The sequence below is a fragment of the Sphaeramia orbicularis genome, chromosome 15, assembly GCF_902148855.1.
Source record: "Sphaeramia orbicularis chromosome 15, fSphaOr1.1, whole genome shotgun sequence".
Taxonomy (NCBI): domain Eukaryota; kingdom Metazoa; phylum Chordata; class Actinopteri; order Kurtiformes; family Apogonidae; genus Sphaeramia; species Sphaeramia orbicularis.
In genome coordinates this window covers 32,145,812-32,166,670 of record NC_043971.1, presented here as the reverse complement: position 1 = coordinate 32,166,670, position 20,859 = coordinate 32,145,812, and the positions used below count along the sequence as shown (strand labels likewise).

Sequence of the window (20,859 nt, the reverse complement as noted above, 5' to 3'; positions counted from 1 at the left end):
TGGAGCAGCTTGTTGTTTAACACTTCCACCTGCAGGATGAAACAGGGCGTTACACACACAGAGCATCTCCTCACAGCTGTCTCAATATCGTCCCCTAGTGTAATTTTTAAGACAAAGTAAGGTAAGGCTGCTTTGGAGACCTGATGAAAGATCTACTGACAGTCAAAGTCAACATCAACTGAGAGAAGAAACACACCTCAAATCAAAGACACTGGAGGAAACTAATATGTGTAAGTTAAATGATCCTAACCCCAAAAACAGGCTGAAAAAAGAAGTTACTTTGACTTAAATGTTAGTGAAATGTCATTAATTCATAATTAACTCAAACTATTAATTAACTCAAAGCAAATGATTAAGTTAAAGGTCCTTGGTTGTTTATGCTCACCTTTTCCACACATTGCAGACATCTACAACAAACTGTTTATGTATTTAATGCTACTAACAGAGGACTTTTAAAGTAAATCTAATTTTTATCCGAGATTACAAACAAATAATTTCATTAAAGAATACTGTAATTATAATTACCATGTACACTGATTATTACTGTGTAAATTCACTATATTATTAAATAAGTGTTAGATTGTAAGTGCAGTAGTTCTAGAAAACACAAGACAAAGAATAAATGTGTCTTCTTAAGCTAGTAAATTAATTAGTTTATCCGCTTCTAAGAAAATTCATATTTTACATTCCAACACTAACACACCGAAATGGTTTTTCAGTTCTGTACAAATTGCAGCCTTTGCGTGTCATTCAGTTCTCTTTGTAAACCTCACACCCCTCAGAGTCGCTGCCCATCAGTGTGTGTGTGTGTGTGTGTGTGTGTGTGTGTGTGTGTGTGTGTGTGTGTGTGTGTGTGTGTGTGTGTCATCTGTTGATGACTGCACTTGTATGGGATTAGTGGCCACATGACAACACTGGGCTGGCCGCCAAGTGAGCCTTTCATTTGGCTTCACTTGCAGCAGCAGTTTATGTGTCGGCCAACACTTTACTGAGACCTGCTGGTTCTCAAACTTTATTCCTGCAGATTTTTCAATGTGTCCCAAACTGGATGGGCCAGAAGAGCATTTATAATGGCACAGGACATCACTACTTTAACAGCAGAGGGCTGTCTTGAAGAGAAATCCCCCTGTTGTTCAGATACAGACGCTTTGAGTCAAGGAGACAAAGAGTATGATGACATTTTGGAGCTTAATCAGTTCGATGGACTTCCTTATTCTTCCAGATTTTATACATTGCTGACGGAAAGGAAACAGTTGCCAGTATGGAAAGTAAAGAGTGAATTCATGGACACTTTGTCCAAAGGACAGTTTGTGGTGGTCAGTGGTTCGGCCAGGACTGGAAGGAGTTCTCAAGTGAGTACTTATGGACACTTGATCATTTGAAGTTCTACTGCCATAGAAATCATTGCTATTTCCATGATTCCAATAGTCAATTTAAAAGCAGATACTGAAAAGGGAGTTAGTTTAAGCAGCTCCTTACTCACTACACTTTTTTCACAGATTCCCCAGTGGTGTGCTGAATTCTGCCTATCAGCCCAGTTTCAGCACGGCATGGTGGTTTGTACTCAGATACAAGCCCAGCAGGCTGTAGATCTTGCTTTAAGAGTGGCTGATGAAATGGACGTGAACATTGGCCATGAAGTGGGCTACAGCATCCCCCTGGAAACCTGCTGTGCAAACGACACAGTCCTCAGGTTAGGAAAAGCCTCATACTTTAGCTTTAAAACAAAATGTTAGCAGCATATCTCTGATTCTCTCCCCTATCACACAGAGAAGCAAAAATATTGCATGGTCACGACTGCTGAACCCTCCCTGCCTTTTCCTTTTTTTGAGGAGAAAAGAGAACAAAAGGCCTTAGGGGCCTCTTTTCAGGGGCTCCTCCACAGCTGCCCGGCTCCCTGTCTGTCCATATGTCACACTCCCTCATGCGGGAGCCTCGTAAGTCAGCGTGGAAACAAAAGAACACAGCACATTGAGAGGGGTGATAAGACAAACAGGGACGCAGCGAGAACGAAGGCATCCACTGCCCAGACTAATTATCAGAGTAAATTACACTAATAGGGCCAAAGCTGAAGTGCAGACAAAGTACCTTTCATTAAGTTGCCAGTCTCTAATATAAATGACTTTCATGTATATTCTGTTCTCCTCTTAGAGGCTCACAATTAGAGAAACCTGGGGATTTATTTCAGGCTGTTTTAAGTTTCAGAAAGATAAAACAAATCTCCAAGTGTTCCTTCAGTCTGAAAGTGTTCTCATGTTCTTTCTTTGTAATTTTGAAGCTTGTAAAATTATACTGTGAGGGATACTGTTGTAAGAGCTGATGTTTTATATCCATTTAGTAGAGGTAGAAAATGCTTCTGTCCACCGTTGACTGTTTCCACATCAGTTCTGTTATGGAGTCAGCTGAGTTAGCATATGTATTCAACCCAATACGTTCATGTGTATTTGATAGTCAGGACACTGAAAATAATTTTGTGGCACCGATAAAACCATCTCCATCTCCTGAAATGGAAAAATCAGTTTTTTTTAAATTTTTCATTAGTATTGACTGTTTATGCCTGTTGTCGCAAATTTGCATCATACCCAAATTTCTAACAATCTCCACTTAACCCATAAAGACCCAAACAGCCACTGGCAACCAAAACCATCTACTGATCTAAAATGTTTATAATATGTTAACCCTGTAAAGCCTGAACCATTAAATCATTGACAGAAAAGTCCAGTTCTCTTAAACTGGAGCCTTTATTGATCCTTCTGAACCCCCCCCCCCCCCCCCCCAAAAAAAAAGTCTTTTTCAAATATCAATTTCTATGTACGAGTGTCAATTTTGTATCATATTTGATACATCAGGTCTCAATGCTCATATATTATTATTTTTGAACAAACGAAAACATAATATAACACAAACATGTCTAACAAATTGGTAATTCCTTTTCAGAACTGGCAAAGTTCTGCCTCCTTCCTCATTAATGACAATGTTGTAGTGTTGCTGGAAAGGTCTCTGGTGAAAGAATTCCTCCCTCCTGGTGGATTATCTGTGTATTGCATGTATCTAATTGTATACATCAAGTTTTTCAAGAAAAAAAATATCCCACTGATCATGTAGAGGGCTTCAAAACTCATGTATCAAATATGATACATTTGGCATTACAGGGTTAAAATAACTGGTGTAAAATACAGTTATTCATCTTTTCATGGTCATCAGATATGACCTATTTGGACGTTCAGAGGCTCCATAGTTACCGTGGAAACACGATCATCTTCTGCAACATTGATTCACCAGTAAAAACCATGGAGTTGGATCAATGACAGTGGATAGAGACACTTGGTTTATGTATTTTGCTGAAAAAGACACTTTTTCTTCAGTTTTCTCCGTTTCTGATAGAATAACCCTCAACTTTAATCTGAGCTTTTACGAACATCTACATGATCAGTGAATTAAATATAAGAAAATACATGATTTTCACACAAAAAAACACAAAATACAAAGGATAATATTCTAATAAATGGTGATAAATCACTTGAAAAAAGTTAAATGTAGAGAAAAGTTATTTTGGAAAGTGCCACAAAAGTAGCTCTGGGTCTTTATGGGTTAATTTAGCACCTGTTTCAAACCAAAAACACAGATCATTTATTTTTTTAAATATACATACATGCGTTAAGTGGTTAAACACGCTGCTTTTACAAGTCAGATGTAAAAACAACACATAGAAAGCAGACTTTTAGATGTAAAACCATGTCTCGGGTCCAGATGTTGAAGTTTACTGCACTTATTCAGTGATCCTGGATTGTTGGATGAGGGATTTAAAAGAAGTCCTGTCATTTTAATTCTTTCTAATCAGGTACTGCACAGATGACATCCTGCTCAGGGAGATGATGTCAGATCCACTGCTTGAGCATTATGGTGTGGTGGTGGTGGACCAGGCCCACCAGAGGACCGTAGCCACTGACGTCCTCCTGGGCCTGCTGAAGGACATCGCCCTGCAGAGGCCACAGCTCCGAGTGGTCCTCCTTACAGCCACCGAGCCCAGACCCAAAGAACTGGGCCACTTCAACACATCTGCAGTGCCTCAGATCCACCTGGAAGACCTGGGTGTGGGCGAGGTGGTCTACAGCAGCACCAGGGACAGTTACTTCTGCTCCGTCATCCGTCTGGTGCTGGAGATCCACCACTCTGAGGAGGACGGGGATGTGGTGGTGTTTCTGGTGACGGCGCAGGTAAAGAGCAGGACTCAGTGGGTTTTTATGACAGGTGGGAGAATACTTCCTCACTTTTGTAACTCTGGTGTCTCCGCTCTTGAGGAATTAATCAGAAAAACATCCATTATTATAATTTGTCCTCATTTTGAAAATTAAACAGTAAAGAAACGCAAAAAGAAATATAAAACAACACACACTTTAACCCATAAAGACTCAGTGCTACTTTGATGGTAGTACCTAATGATTTGTGTCTCTATATTTAACATTTCTTAAGTGATTTCTCACCATTTATCATAAAATAATCCTCTGTGTTTTATATTTTACCAGTAAAAATCAGGTATTTTCCCATATTTAATCTACTGATATTATAGATGTTCATATAAGCTTGGACTAAAGTTGACGGTTATTATATCAAAAAACAGAGAAAACTGGGAAAAAAAAGGACATTTTCATCAAAATATATCATTAAATGAACATAAACTGGTGTCTCCATCCACTATCATTTATCAAACTCCATGTTGTTGAAGATGACAGTGTTTTTACGTTCACTACAGAGTCTCTGAACTTGTAAATGGGTCATATCTGATGAAAAACTGCATTTTTACTCCAATTATTTGCATGTATTGATAGGATTAGTGGATCAACAGGTATTAAACATTTTAGATCAGCAGAAAGTTTTGGTCACTGCACGGTCGATGTTTGGGTCTTTATGGGTTAACGACCCATTTCCCACCCCCCCCATGCCAAATTGTAACACCATTCAGGTTGAGTTATCAATATATTGTAGAAGGCTTGATGTAGTGTAGTTTATTTAACCCATAAAGACTTTTGTGGCAGTTCCCAAGTGAATCTTTGTCTATTCTTAAACTTTTTCAAGTGATTTCTCACCATTCATTTTAATATCATACCCTGTATTTTGCATTTTTAATTGAAAATCTAGTATTTTCCTAAATTTAATTCATTCATTATGTAGCTTTTAATAAAACCTCAGACCATAGTTGAAGGTTATTATATCAGAAACAGAGAAATGTGACTTTTCAGTATAATCTATCATTAACTGAACATAAACCAAGTATCTCCATCTACTGTCACTTATGGAACTCCATCGGTTTTACTGGTGAATCAATGTTGAAGATGACAGTGTTTCCACGGTAACTACAGAGCCTCTGAATGTCCAGTTGGGTCATATCTGATGACCATGAAAAGATGAATAACTGTATTTTGCAACAATTATTTACATGTATTGATAGGATTAGTAGATCAGCAGGTACTTAAGTTTTTATATTGATAAATGATTTTGGTTGCTGGTGGATATTCTTTATGTGTTAACAATGAGAGCCAAATTCTCTCCAGATAAGAAAGTTTAACTATTTTTCCAACTGAAGGGACTTCTGCTTTTTTCCAAAACATCCAAACCAGTCTTTTTGCAACAATAACTACATAGAGTAGCAGGTGACGGTGATGTTTGTTAACTCATAAAGACCCAAATAACCACTGGCAATCAAAATCACCTACCAATATAACATATTTAATAACTTCTGATTAATTAAACCTATAAATACATGAAAATAATTGGTGTAAAATACAGTTTATCATCTTTTCATGGTCATCAGATATGAGCCATTTGGACATTCAGAGGCTCTGTAGTTATCGTGGAAACACTGTCATCCTCTACAACATTGATTCAACAGTAACCTGTTGAAAACGTCACATTTTCTTCATTTTTGTCTGTTTCGGAGATTATGACAATTAACTTTAATCTGAGCTTTTATAAACATCTACATGATCAGTGAATTAAATATGGGAAAGTACTTGATTGTTATTGAAGAAATGCAAAAATACAGAGGATAATATTATAATAAATGGTGATAAATTGCTTAAGAATGGTAAAATAGAGAGAAAAATTCATTTAGGAACTGTTGGAAAAGTAACCCGAGGTCTTTATGGGTTAAGTTGAGAACACTGATCAGAGACTCAGAGTACGATCAGGTTTCAACTCTACATGCAACATCTGATTGGTGTCTCTGCTCTGTCAGGAGATTGACCTCGCACATGAAATCCTGCGTCATGAAGCTCAGAGTTTACCACCTGGTCTTGGTGAGCTGCTGCCTGTCGCTGTTCATCCTGGTCAAACTGGGATTCTACCGGTCCCCAGGGAGGGGGAGACAAGGAGGATCCGCAGAGTTTTCCTCACCTCCAGCCCAAATGAGGACTTCTTCTGGGCTGTCAGGACAATACACTTTGTTATTGATGCAGGCCTCCAGAAGAGATCCGTAAGTTTGATTTCCATTTTCACATTCACATCTTTGTGGTTTTCCTGAACTAAAATTCTTCTTTTAACTTCTTGGATGATAATTCAGGTTTTCTTTTTTCCTCCCACTCCAACGGTTGAATGTAACTCTAAGTCAATTACTGTATTTAACAAGAAATTTGAGGAACTTGTATGTTTGGAAATAATTATCACACCATCTGTGAGTTTTCTGCTCAAATTCAACATAACAACCCTTCAGCATTCTCCAAATTTGTCACAGTGGTTAAATAATTATAGCAATTTGTAATTTGTGTGATAAAATGTGACAGTTACTAAATATATTCAGTTATGAGTGAAAGCACACAAAGTAGAAATAGTACAGTATTTGTAGAACTTCTAATACAATACCTAATAGTAACTGAATTGCGTGGGAAGAAGATATTTCTGTGCTTTATTTACAGGGTGGGTGAAAAGTAACTTGGCATTAAAATTTGGTAATAAAATCCATATTCCTATTACAAATGTATTGAAACAAATGATTCATGTTTTTTATTATATGGGAAAATCAAAGTAAATGTTCATATTTCAACTAGTTTCCTCAAATGGCCAGGGATGGAATGAACAACCTTCTGAAGGACGTCATCTGGGATATGATTGAGAACCTCCTGAATCCATGAAATAAGAAATAAGAAAATAAGAAATCCCCATTAGTGTTGTCTGTTGAAAAATGTTTTCGTCATGACTTCAGTGATACTAAAAATTCTATTAGCAATTTCTAATGCCTAGTTACTTTTCACCCACCCTATAGAAGGATACAGTGACAGGTACAGATGATGGCTGAAATATTTCAGCTAAATATTTGCCTGTTACAATCTTCAGAAGAAAATTCAGTGCAACTCCAAGATCTGTAAAGAGGTAGAAAAAATATTTAAACAACATATCACAGTGGCTTTTTGTTTTTCTATTCTAAAGCCATATACAATCTCGGAAAAAATTATTAGGCCATCAAAAGTCATCAAAAACAGTGGTTTTGCAATCAAGTACTAACTCCTGTGTGTATCAAGTGACTAAAACAGACAGAAAAGAAAACATGGAACACCTAAAAGCACTGTTTTTGTCAGTACAATGTCATAGATATTGATGTAAGAACTGACGTGATTTTGGTTATTATCAACACAAAACATGGAAAATAGATAGATATCAGCTCTGAAATTAAACTCATATCAGCTATTTTTATTGTTATCATTATATTTGTCCAAGCAAATGTACCTTTAGTTGTACCAGGCGTTAAAATGAACAAGAAATTGAAGAAAACAAGGGTGGTCTAATAATTTTTTCCACGACTGTATTTGCCTTTGTGTACAATAACTACGGTGGTGATGTAAGCACTAACCGCTTAGATATTAAAAGAAAAATGTAATATTCACCTCCCTCATGTCAGGACTTAGTGACAGCACTGAATGTGTGGAGATAGATCTCAGTTATTTCTTTTCTTTTATTTATTTTTATATAACAAGAAATTGAAGAAAACAAAAGTGGTCTAATAATTTTTTCCACGACTGTTCCCCATAAAGTTGCAATAATTTTGTTTTCAGACACATTCCTCTTTTTATTCCTAGTTATACACATCAGTAATCACCTTTGACCTGGTGCAATGATTACATCCTGAGTCCCAGTGACACTTTATTTATCAAAAATAAATATGAGAAAAATAAACATTACCACAATCATTTCATGAGAAGAGTTGAAGATATTTTATTTTTTATGGTCAACAGTGTACTTTTCTTGAGATTTCCATTTAGTGCATTTAGTGCTAACTTTTATGAGTATTTCTATTTAAAATGTATCATTTTTAATCCTCTCCCTCATGTAGTACATCAGTTAAAACTAAAGTTTTGAATGCAGAACGTCACAGTGTAGAATTAGTGCTTTTACTGCAAAAAAAAGATCTGGATCCTGCTCTGCTTTGCTGCATTAAATAAACAGGTAAGTTTTAACTCTACTAATTTTCCTTTTTGTAAATTCTTAATGTAATAATTCTGCAGGTGTACAACCCCAGGATCAGGACAAACTCAACCATCATTCAGCCAATCAGCACAGGCCAAGCCAAGAGTCGCCATCAGCTGGCAGGACCAACAGGTGCAAAACGACACCGGAAAACACAACACCACATATAAATATAAATATCTCTGTGCCGATTCATCCGTCTAAATGGATGTTTTTCTCCTCTAGGGAAATGTTTTTGCCTGTACCCAGCAGACAGACGTCTTCCTGCTGAGATACGACCGCATATTGTGGAGTCTGACATCACATCCACTGTGCTCTTCCTGAAGAGGATGGAGATTGCTGGGCTGGGCCAGTGCGACTTCATCGACAGACCTGGTGAGATTTATTTTATAAAGACAAGGGAAGATTATGGATTGAAAATTAATATTATACAGTACTGTGCACCAGTTTTAGGCCACCTTTAGTTTTGTAGTTTTTGCAGACTGAGAATCCATTTCTCTCTTCTTCAGATGCCTCAAAAAAAAAATACAGGAAATATGTCTACTATATAAAAACATACAAAAAATAACTTGTACTAAAAGACAAAAAATAGCTAAAACAATAAGAAACATGTGATATGTTTTTGGTTTTTTTTTGCTTTGTTTTTAATTAATGTAAATCTCATGTTGATTGAACAAAATGGTCACAGAAGTGCAAAAGAAGGATGTTTTTTCCGAATCTTTCCTTTTTATTGTTGAACATATTTCCCATAAATCCTGCTTACATCTTAATACAGAGACTGCATATGTATGGTTGTTACAACTTTTCTTTCTTTCTTTCTTTCTTTTTTGCTCTCTTACTTTCTTGCTTTTTTTCTTTCTTTCTTTCTTTCTTTCTTTCTTTCTTTCTTTCTTTCTTTCTTTCTGTTTATTTGTTTTGAGCAAAAGAAAGAAACAAAACTTTTGTGTGTGCAAGTAACTAATAGCAGAGCAAATACATTAATAAATAGAGGTGATTAAGACAATATAGCAATTGCCATATACACTTGTAATAACAAGATTAATTCATTAAGTACTGCTCGAAAAGGAGTGGGAAGAAGAAAACATATTAAATCCCACCCCCATCTCATATTTATATAACATAACACATTACTTTTGCTTCCTTAATGATAAGATTACATCTGTTTAGAGTAAGTAAAGTAAAGTAAAGTAAATTTTATTTATAGAGCACTTTTCACAGACAGAGTCACAAAGTGCTTTATCAGTTCAAATCAGAATCAAATTAAGTTTACAGAGACCCAACAGAATCCTTCAGGAGCAAACACTTGTGATTGGTGACAGTGGCGAGGAAAAACTTCCCTTTAACAGCAGAAACCTCGAGCAGACCCAGACTCCTGAAGGATGGCTGTCTGCCTTGACCAGTTGGGGTTAAAGAGAGAGAGTAAAGGAGGAGAAAAGAGAGAGCGATAGAGATATAGAGAGACTGGGGGGGGGGGGGATGACACATGGAGTACGTTATGATGAATACATAGAGTGTAATCAGTCTGTGGTGGTCCGGGGTCAGGTGGGAGACTAAAAAGCCTTTTTGAACAGGAGGGTTTTGAGATGTTTTTTAAAGCTCTCAGAGTCCATGGACCGTAGGTGTAGAGGCAGGTCATTCCATAGACGTGGTGCCACAGCTTTAAAAGACCTGTCACCGCGTGTGCTAAAACAGGTCCGTGGAACCATCAGCAGGTGCTGTCCTGAAGACCTCAAGCTACGAGTCGAGCTGTAGGGCTGGATCAGGGAAGCAATGTATGCAGGGGCCTGGCCATGTAGAGCCCGGAAAGTTAGCACAAGAATTTTGAAATGAAGACGATATAGAACAGGGAGCCAGTGGAGAGATTTAAGGATGGGAGTGATGTGGGTTCTTCTGTTTGTGCGGGTCAGGAGCCTGGCAGCAGAGTTCTGGACAAACTGTAGATGGGCCAGCTCCTTCTTGTTTAAGCATGTAAACAGGCTGTTGCAGTAGTCTAAGCGAGAAGATACGAAAGCGTGAACGATCATCTCGAGCTCATTTGTGGACACCATAGATCTGAGTTTGGAGATGTTGCGTAGGTGGAAGAAACAGTTTTTGACTAGGTGTTTGGAGTAGAATTCTAAAGACATGTCCTGGTCAAAGATGACACCCAGATTCCTCAGTTTTGTCTTTACCGAGGAACTCAGGTCTCCAAGGTGATGTTTGATCCCTGGGATTGCACTATCCGGGGCAATGATGAGGGTCTCAGTTTTGCTGGAGTTCAGCTGGAGGCTGTTATCATTTAGCCACTGCTTCAGCTCTGACAAGCAGTTGATTAAGGAACTCAGTTTGTGGGGCTCAGAGGAGTTAAAGGAGCAGTATATCTGGATGTCATCCGCGAATAGATGATAGGAGACATCACTGTACTGTCGGATAATGTGGCCAAGTGGGAGTGGGTTTAGAGTCCTAATAATGCCAATAACAGATCGTAAACTGATGTATATTACACATAGTAACTATCTAAATGATAGTCCACAATGGTAAGAAAGAGCCAAGGACGTAATGGCCAAGCAATTCACAGTAAGCCCCGCCCTCCCTGTACTGTGACCAGACCATATGTTTTTAAAGTGTTTTAAAACAGTGGATATTTTTGACATTGTTTGCGATGAAGATCCAGACTGTTCCACAGTTTCACAACACATGCAGACAGACAAAAGCTCTTCCTGGTTGTTCGAACCTTAGGTAGTGTAAAATTTCCAAAGCCTCTTAACTTTAAAACTATAAACCTATTTGTGGCCTAAGACATTAACACTGCACTGCAGACAAGATGAATATGGACATGTTTCTAATGCACTTCTCAGTCACTGTTTAATCAAATAGCATTGCATAGACAGTATATTAATAGTGGGTCACTTAGACTATGGCTGTTTTGTTTCCTAAATTTCATATGTCGACTGTGATAAGGATATGCGTTTTGGGTTGAGTCAGTCCAGTCCTAGTTTTGTTGCCTTTGTTCGAACAGACAGGAACTTTTTTGTATTGGAGAGCAGTGAGGCGTGCAGCAGCTGAACTGACAGCTCCTGTTCTGCAAGCATCCTTTTAGAGCTGACCTGTTTCCGTGTGCTTTGTTCGCCGGATTTATTCACCCCCACTAAACCACAAAAACACATCCCATTAGCAGATTGGAGAATAGGCGCACTGGTGATACTGCTGGTGGGTGGAAGTGTAGAAGACAACCGAGAGCAAGGTGAATTTTATCCTTTGCTCTCTTATTTCTGTCTCTAGAACTCTTTGTTATTTTCACTGAAAACATGTTTGTGGAAAAAGCATAATAGGAAATCTCATTTGTGCCATGAAAGACTTTTTTTATTTTGCATAGTGATACATGGCAGATGTTGGTGGGAGCCGGGGATTATAAAATCCTAATCTGCAGATGCCTTTTCACTCGGAGCTTGCACACCAGGGCGCCAGTATTCTCCAGGGGGGATGGTCTCAATGGGTCGACTCTTCGGATTATAGTTGAAACAGCAGGGGCAACATCCAAAAATCCAACCTTTATACTCACTGTATGTGTAATTAATTATCTATGTTCACCATATTAGCTGCTGGCAGTCATAACAATAGACATTACAATAAAAATAAGCAGTGTTAAAGATGCAAAATGTTTTTTATGCATTTCTGAAACCCCTCTTTAACCCAGATCCTGAAGGCCTCATGCAGGCTTTAGAGGAACTGGACTACCTTGCAGCTCTGGATAATGATGGTAACCTGTCTGAGATGGGTATCATTATGTCGGAGTTCCCCTTGGAGCCTCAAATGGCCAAAACCCTGCTCGCCTCCTGTGAGTTCGACTGTGTCAGCGAGGTGGTCATCATCGCCGCCATGTTAACAGGTACATATGTGCAGCAGGGACACAGATTAACCCTTTCATGCATGAATTATGAGAACCTTAATTAAGATTTTTTGTTTCTTGAGTGATTTTATTCCAATTGAGGCATTAAAAAAACAATGCAATTATTATTTTTTTTTTTTTTTTTTTTTTTAATGAAGCTATTTTTCATGGAGTTGCAAAAATGTCCACTCAGTTGGACACCATGTGTTTAATTTTTGAAGCACAGAAACATTTATATACTGATATAGTGTGTAAAAACTATGAAATAAAAACATTTTAACCCTTTCATGCATAGGTCACTCCAGTGGACAGTTATTCTCCAGCTGTTCTCTTGTATTTTAATGGGTTTTGTTGTTTTAGTTCCATATCAGCCAGCACAGTGGACACTGATGCACCATCCCATACACTGTAATTCAGACCATTACTGTAACTTTGTTGTTCTTGATAAACCTGATCTGCAGTAACATGTTTGAGTGTAAATCAATTGTTATTTGTTAGACAAGAAGGTTTTTTTTTTTCATATTATCTCCATGAAGTGAGTAATTACTAGCATTAGAATTTGTTAAAATGTGAGAAGACATCAGATTAGCAGCATTAAAAATGTTTTATTTCATTGTTTTCATATCACTTTCTGATATTGGGTTTTAAACACATGTTTCTTTACTTCAAAAATTAAATGCATGGATATTTTTGTAACTCCATAGAAAAAAAAACTTGATCGCATTGTTTTTTTTCATATCTAAGGAGGAATAAAACACTGAAGAAAAAAATCTTGACTAAGGTTCTCACAATTCATGCATGAAAGGGTTAATGCTGCTAATTTGATGTTTTCTCACATTTTAACATACTCTAATAGTAGTCATCACTTACTTCATGAAGATAATATGCAAAAAGGAAAAAAAAAAAAAATGTTGTTAATTACAGTCTAATAATAACAAGGAACTGATTTGCACTCAAACATGGTAGATCAGGTTTATCAAGAACAGCAAAGTTACAGTAATGTTATCATTTGCAGTGTATGGGATGATGCAAAAGCGTCCAATGTGTTGGCTGATATGAAACTAAAACAACAAAATCCATGAATATACAAGAGACCAGCTGTAGAATAGCTGTCCTCTGTAGTGACCAGTATGCGTGAAAGGATTAAGAATGGATTAGTTGTATACTAGCATGCAGATTAGTAGCGTATTGACTATTTATGCATCATTATTAATGTTTTATTCTGCATGAAAATCTTCTGCATGTTTCCCCTCATAACCTCCCATGCACTACCACAAGAAATAGTATAGGTCCCTTCAATAAATATGGTCTAATTTTAACAAAACACAAAACCTCAAGTATTAACAATGTCCAAATAAGTCTGAAGTAGCACAGAGTCTGATTCCAATTACATAGTGAGGATCAGAACTGATTCAGTAAATTATTAAGATAATGAGAGGAAAGTGCTTTCATGCGTGGTGTTCACATTCATAGACTCCTCATTTAATTCCATTTTAGGTTAGACCAGGAGTGTCAAACTCATTAAAGTTCAGGGGACACACTCTGAAATTGGCCCGACCACTAAAATAATAACACAAAGATATATAAATAATGTCAGATTATATATATATATATATTTTATAAAGTGTTAACAAAAATATGAACAAGGGCCTGGCCAAGTGAGTAACAGAGTGAGAAAGCACTCTGCAGCAATACTAATCACTCCATATCTGTATTTAAAAATGAATTTAGTAGCAACCATAATAGCTCAAATTTTAGGTCCAAGCAAGTACTTTAACATGTCATTAAGGAATAATAACCAAATATTTAATAAATACATGAATTTATCATCATTGACAAAGTAACGGAGTGAGGAAAAATATACAGCAGTTATTCAAGGTTTGGAAAAAATGGCAAAAAGTGCTGTTCTTCAAGGAAAGTGCAAATATTTAGCATAGCACACTTTTCTTAATATATGAGAGTACATGATATCCAGAAATTAAACTCATTTTGATTTTAGTTTTAAAAGACATTAATTCATGGTAACGGAGTGAGAATCTAAAAAAGTGTGATGCACCATAATAATAATCAAAGATTTTATTAAGATGCTAATCAAATGATCAGTCTTTGGCCGCATATGTTTCATTACTATATTTAATACACGTCTGTCTGTAGTTTTTTTACAATAAATAACATTCAAAATCATTATAGTATTTGATTATTATGACATAAGATTAGACACAGGCATATATTTTGAACATATTTATTTACACATTGCTATTTACATTCTGAATATATGCTGTATACATTCATTTACATCCTTTCTGTTCTTAATTTACACTGTATTCTCATATATTTTCTTATATATCCAGTTGTAATTCAGGTACAAATTAACCCATAAAGACCAAGTGCTATTTTTGTGGCAGTTCCCAAATTCATTTTTGTCTCTATTTAACCTTTACTTCAGTGATTTATCATCATTTATTATAATACTATCCTCTGTATTTTGTATTTTTCACTGTAAATCATGTATTTTCCTATATTTAACTTCCTAGACTTAATTTAAATGTTCATGAAAACTCATAGTAAACTCAAAGGTAATTATATCAAAACAGAGAAAACTGCTGAAAAAGTCCCTTTTTCTTCAAATAAATCTGTAACTGAACATAAAACAAGTGTCTCCATCCACTGTCATTGATTCAACTCCATGGGTTTTACTGGTGAATCAATACTGTAGAAGATGACGGTGTTTCAACGTTCAATATGGAGCCTCTGAACGTCCAAATGGGTCATATCTGATGACCATGAAAATATGACAAACAGTATTTTACGAGGGCCGTTCAATAAGTTCATGGCCTCACCCAGAACAGAACAACACAGACTGATAATTTATATTTTATTTTTCAACATAATCTCCATTTACAGTAATGCACTTGGTCCATCGATGTTCAAGCATCACTATCCCATCACGAAAGAATGTAACATCCTGTATTATAACAACCAGTATTTCTGGGTGAGGCCATGAACTTATTGAACAGCCCTCGTACACCAATTATTTACATGTATTGGTAGGATTAATGGATCAACAGGTATTAACCCTTTCATGCATACTGGTCACTATAGTGGACAATTATTCTCCAGCTGTTCTCTTGTATATTCATGGGTTTTGTTGTTTTAGTTGCATATCAGCTGACACAGTGAACACTTATGCGCCATCCCATAGACTGACATTCATACTGTTACTGTAACTATGCTGTTCTTGATAAACCTGATCTGCAGTAACATGTTTTAGTGTAAATCAGTTGCTAATTGTTAATAGACTGTAATTAACAGGGGTTTTATTTAAAACAAAAAGTTGTTTTTTTTTGCATATTATCTCCATAAAGTGAATGATAAGTGTTTGTATTGCATAGTTTTCCATATCACTTTCTGATATTAGTTTTTAATTCATGTTTCTTTGCTTCAAAAATTTAACACATGGTGTCTGGCTGTGTGGACATTTTTGTAACATCTTAAACAAAAAAAAAAAAAAAAAAAACTTGATTGCATTGTTTTTGTTCATGCCTATAGAGGAATAAAAACACTCAGGAAAAATGTCTTGACCAAGGTTATCATAATTCATGCATGAAATGGTTAAACAGTTTAGATCAGTAGATGGTTTTATTCGTTAGCAGATGCTTGGGTCTTTATGGGTTAAATAAACACAGCTCTAAACTAGAAACTAGAGATATATGTCTTTCATGCTGAGTAATCAAAAATATTGTTTTAGAGAAAAAATAACTTGATTCTCATGTTCACTTTCGCTTGGCCATACCCACAAATATTCTGTTATTCTTTATTTAATTCATTTAACATACTGAACAATGTATAATAAGCACAGAGAGCATTTTTATGAGTGTAGTAAAAAAGACAATTCACAAAAAAAAACAAAAAAAAAATCCATTTTAATCCTTTCATGCACACTGGTCACTACAGTGGACAGCTGTTCAAAAGTGTTCTCTTGTATATTCATGGATTTTGTTGTTGTAGTTCCATATCAGCCAACACAGTGGACACTTATGCATCATCCCATACACTGCAATTCATACCATTACTGTAACTTTGCTGTTCTAGATAAACCTGATCTGCAGTAAGATGTTTGAGAGTAAAAAACTGCCAATTGTTATTAGACTGTAATTAACAGTTTGTTTGTTTCTGGGGTTTTTTTGCATATTATCTCCATGCAGGTATGTTAAAATATGAGAAAACATCAGATTAGCAGCATTAAAAATGTTTTTATTTCATAGTTTTCACACAGTATATCAGTAAATACATGTTTCTTTGGTTCTAAAACTAAATGCATGGTGTCCAGCTGAGTGGACATTTTTGTAACTCCATAAAAATAGGCTAACAAAAATCAATAGAATTATTATTTTTATGCCTAAAGAGGGATAAAAACACTCAGGAAAAAAAAATAAAAAAAAATGTGATTAAGGTTCTCATAATTCATGCATGAAAGGGTTAAAATAAAAAAGGTTCACATTCACCAAAACATCTGATGTTCAAAAACTGAAGCGAGAAATTCAAACAACTGACCATTTATCCCAGCGTATGTGTGTGTATACATGTGCAGAGCCTTTACATTTAACTTGTGTGTAGTTTTTTTAAGGCGTGCTTTCATCTTGTTCCATCCACAGTGCCAACCTGTTTCACGGTTCCCTCAAAGGATCTGAAGCTGGAGGCAGCCCAGTGTCACATGAAGTTCCAGCACCCAGAGGGAGACCACTTTACCCTTATTAACATCTACAAGGCCTTTAAACAAAGCCAGACGGATCCATGTGAGTCAGAAAAACAATGATAGTGATTTAGAATAATGGCCTTATTGCTGTTTTCATCTGTGCTTAGTGTTTACATGCATACGCTATATAATTAGAGGAAAACATCGCTAGTGTATTAACCCTTTGTGTCATTGCTCTTCATGGTTTATTGTTAGACTGCAACGTGGAAAAGTGGTGTCAGGACAACTACTTGAACCACACTGCTCTGCTGATGGCTGACAGTTTTCGCATGGAGCTCACCGACATCCTTAAGAGGATTGAGCTGCCTGTTTCAATGCCCGCCTTTGGCTCCCGCAACAACACAATCAACATAAAGAGAGCACTGCTGGCAGGTTTCTTCATGCAGGTCAGACAACATTAATCTTACATGTAAGAGACTGTAAATACAAGGAAATTAAAGTGTCACACCAGCAAATGATAAAGATAAGCACCCTGCAAAAAAAAATAAAAACACAATATAGACTGTAGTTGTGAGGAGCGTCTACCACATCTATTCTATTCACTCAGAGGAAATCCTTCTAACTGGGCATGTACATGATCTCCCTCAGGTGGCCCGGGATGTGGATGGATCAGGAAACTACTTCATTCTGATCCACAAGCACGTGGCCCAGATCCATCCTCAGTCTGGATACGGTGCCAAAAGCCCCAAACTGGGTCTGCCAGAGTGGGCGCTTTTCCACAAATATACCTTCTCTGAGGACAACTGCCTCCATACCATCACCCAAATAAAAGCAGAGGAGTAAGTCCATCAGCACAATGCATATTCATAGTAACTTGTTTTATATTTGCAGTTGGGTGCTTCTATAAAATTGGGACTTAAAAACAGGACAGAGGGACTAAAAATTCAAACCAGATGTGGACGAATGTTATGAAGCAAGTTTGGAAGCACTTTGGGTCTATTTTAAAATAAATACTTACTGAGATAAAAGAGAAACTATTTTTCAGATAAAAAACGTTTTTATATTATTTTACATTATATTTAATACAAAAATCTGTATGTAACATGGTCAAAAGGACATGAAAATTATGTGCTACTATTTTTTTGAATATCTTTTTATTCTGTCACAGGTACATTTTAGGAATTTAACTAATTATTAAGGAAGAGTGTTCCACAAAAATGACCACTGTTGCAAAATCACTCACAATTTATATGCGTTTAACTGGGCAGGTTCTGTATGTAACACCAGTGGACACGATGGGTTACATACAAAACCTGGAATGAGACTGCCAATTCATGAAAATCCCACATGTCTGGATTAGAAAAACCACTAGGATTGTCAAATTTAACAGTGTCTTTATTCATAGCGGTATATAAGACCGTTTCAATGGAAATATGTCTGAATTTCTCTTTTATTATTGGGTCTAAAAAGCTGGCAAAGTGCCAAGTACTAAAATGAACCCAGTTTCATAGAAGCACCCAGTTGTGTACAGCTGTGTTTTTCAGTCTTGGGGTCAGGACCCCAGGTGGGGTCACCTGAAATTTCTAGTAATTGATAAAAAAAAAAAAAAAAAAAACTTACCAATAAAAGATATATGGTGAGGTGAGAGAGACAATCCCAATCCATAAAAGACATGACAAATTCAGAAGCTGAAACTGAAGCACTGTGGTACTGTTTATCTTTCAAATGTTCATTGTGGTCAGTTTCAGGTGCTGCAGCTATTTCATAATTCATAGTTAAAGTTACTGTTTGTTCAGTATTAATTGTCGGCCTTGTAAATCCAAGCTGGACTGACTGTACATATCCTGACCAAAGAAAAGAAAATTCTCACTTTGTGCAGTTATCTACACCTGGCTTTTCTGCCTCCGCCCATAATAATATACATTATAAAGACTAAATGTCATCTAAAAATTAACATTTATTTGCAACATAGTGTAGCAAACTATTACATGATCAAAAACAAAATTAATTTTAGCTCTATTTTGAATGTCTGGGGACATCAGAAATTTGTGATGTTAAAGTGGGTTCACGAACCAAAAAAGGTTGGGAACCACGGCTTTAAAGGGAATGAATGTTTATCCACCTAACCTCCAATTTGTCTTCATTTTACATTATATATGTTTAAATATATTATATTTCTTTGTAGAATTTAGATTTAAAGGTTATTATTATTATTGTTATTATTATTATTATTATTATTATTATTATTATTATTATTATTATTATTATTATTATTATTATTATATTGACCATGACTCTCCATTTATAAAAAAAAAAAAAAAAACATTTAAAGCAGGGGTGTCAAACATATTTTAACCCTAATCCATAAACATTTTTTGAAGAGAAAAAATGACATAGAAGACATTAACAGTTATTTTGCTCATTAAGTTAAATGCTATATTTTTCTGATCCCGATCCCTGTTACCAAATGTTTCGTGCCTTGGTAGATTCACTGAGCTCTATAAGTTTTAATGTACATGTATAAATGATAAGCAGAGGCACACTAAAATTCACTTATTTTCCTAAAGAAATTTCAGGTTGTTCATGGTTGCTCAGGTTAGAGACATTTTGTGTGAAAGGAAAGTTTCTAAATTTGAACATTTTCATTATTTGGTTTTATTTTTGCACTCAATCAAAGAGAAAAATTACAAGTTTTCATTATTTATAGGTTATCATGCTATCATTCTATTAACCCGACCCTCTGTATGTGGCCCCTGAACTAAAATGAGTTTGACACCCATGGGGGTAAAACACCCAAGGAGGTGAATACTTTTCTGTAAACACCATGTACAGGCCACCTTCACATATTTACTTAGGAAGAAGCTTTAAAGTAATCAGACACATTCACTTTGGTGCTGGTTGTGTAGGGACGTATCATAATCCTGTTCTCAGGTATCAGCGGGTCTATGAAGGGATTATGGATTGCACAGATTCCTGGGAATGTAGCGCTGCAGCTGAATGAAGGAAAAGAAAGCTGAGCAGGCTTTGTTCTGCGTTCCTAGGCTCGGCATCTTAAAAATGCATGCACCATGATTCATTCACTTCATATGATTTGACAAGAAAATGTACTGTACTGTCAGCCTTATGTGCTTGTTATACTCAGTAATGTTGTAAAGTTCAATACAGAATATGTAACACATTGTACTGTTACCTTAAATACTGTCACCTTCTCTTTTAGGTTCATTGAGATGGTACCACAATATTTCTTCTACAATCTACCATCTAGTGAAAGCAAAGACATTCTCCAGAACATACTAGAACGTGGAACATCTCACAGCCATGATGAAAAACCTTCGACCACACAGAGCGAATCCCAACAGGACCAGAGTTATGACCGCTGTGTCATACAGTGACTGTGGTTTTAATGGTGGGGATGGAAAAACCCACTAAAATGTGCACTGTAATATAAAACAGTTTAATATATTGTATCATTTTACTGTTTTTTTTAATGAGATATACTGTATTTCATTATGGGTTTTCTTTTCCGAGCCCTAATATTTGTAAGAAAATCATTATTTGTATTTATTTGCATCTATATTCATATAAAAATACTTTGTAAAAAAAGGGGGTGGTACACAATTTTCATAGCGTGCAGCACGAAAAAGCTAAGATACACAAGAACAAGTCTCTGCACTAACTGGAATATGGACACTTAGTTTTTTTTATTATTATTATTTTCAATATCACTGACACTTGTACATTTGTTGCATCTTGTATAAAATTCAATGAGATCTTATATTGTTTATTTTCTCTCCAACTCAGTTTTACTAACTGACTACTAACCTTAAACTAGTACCTG

At 36.1% G+C, this 20,859-nt stretch overlaps 1 protein-coding gene across 1 annotated transcript; it reads left to right on the top strand.

The window, feature by feature from the left end:
* The first annotated feature begins 916 nt into the window (after positions 1-916).
* Positions 917-20,803, top strand: dhx32b (DEAH (Asp-Glu-Ala-His) box polypeptide 32b). The gene is made up of 11 exons (XM_030155524.1): positions 917-1,352; positions 1,500-1,693; positions 3,842-4,217; positions 6,236-6,472; positions 8,496-8,589; positions 8,683-8,832; positions 12,134-12,325; positions 16,981-17,121; positions 17,277-17,467; positions 17,670-17,860; positions 20,239-20,803. Exons 1-11 carry the CDS (start codon positions 1,071-1,073, stop codon positions 20,411-20,413), a joined length of 2,223 nt encoding a protein of 740 aa, XP_030011384.1. The 5' UTR covers positions 917-1,070; the 3' UTR covers positions 20,414-20,803.
* The last annotated feature ends 56 nt before the right edge of the window (positions 20,804-20,859 follow it).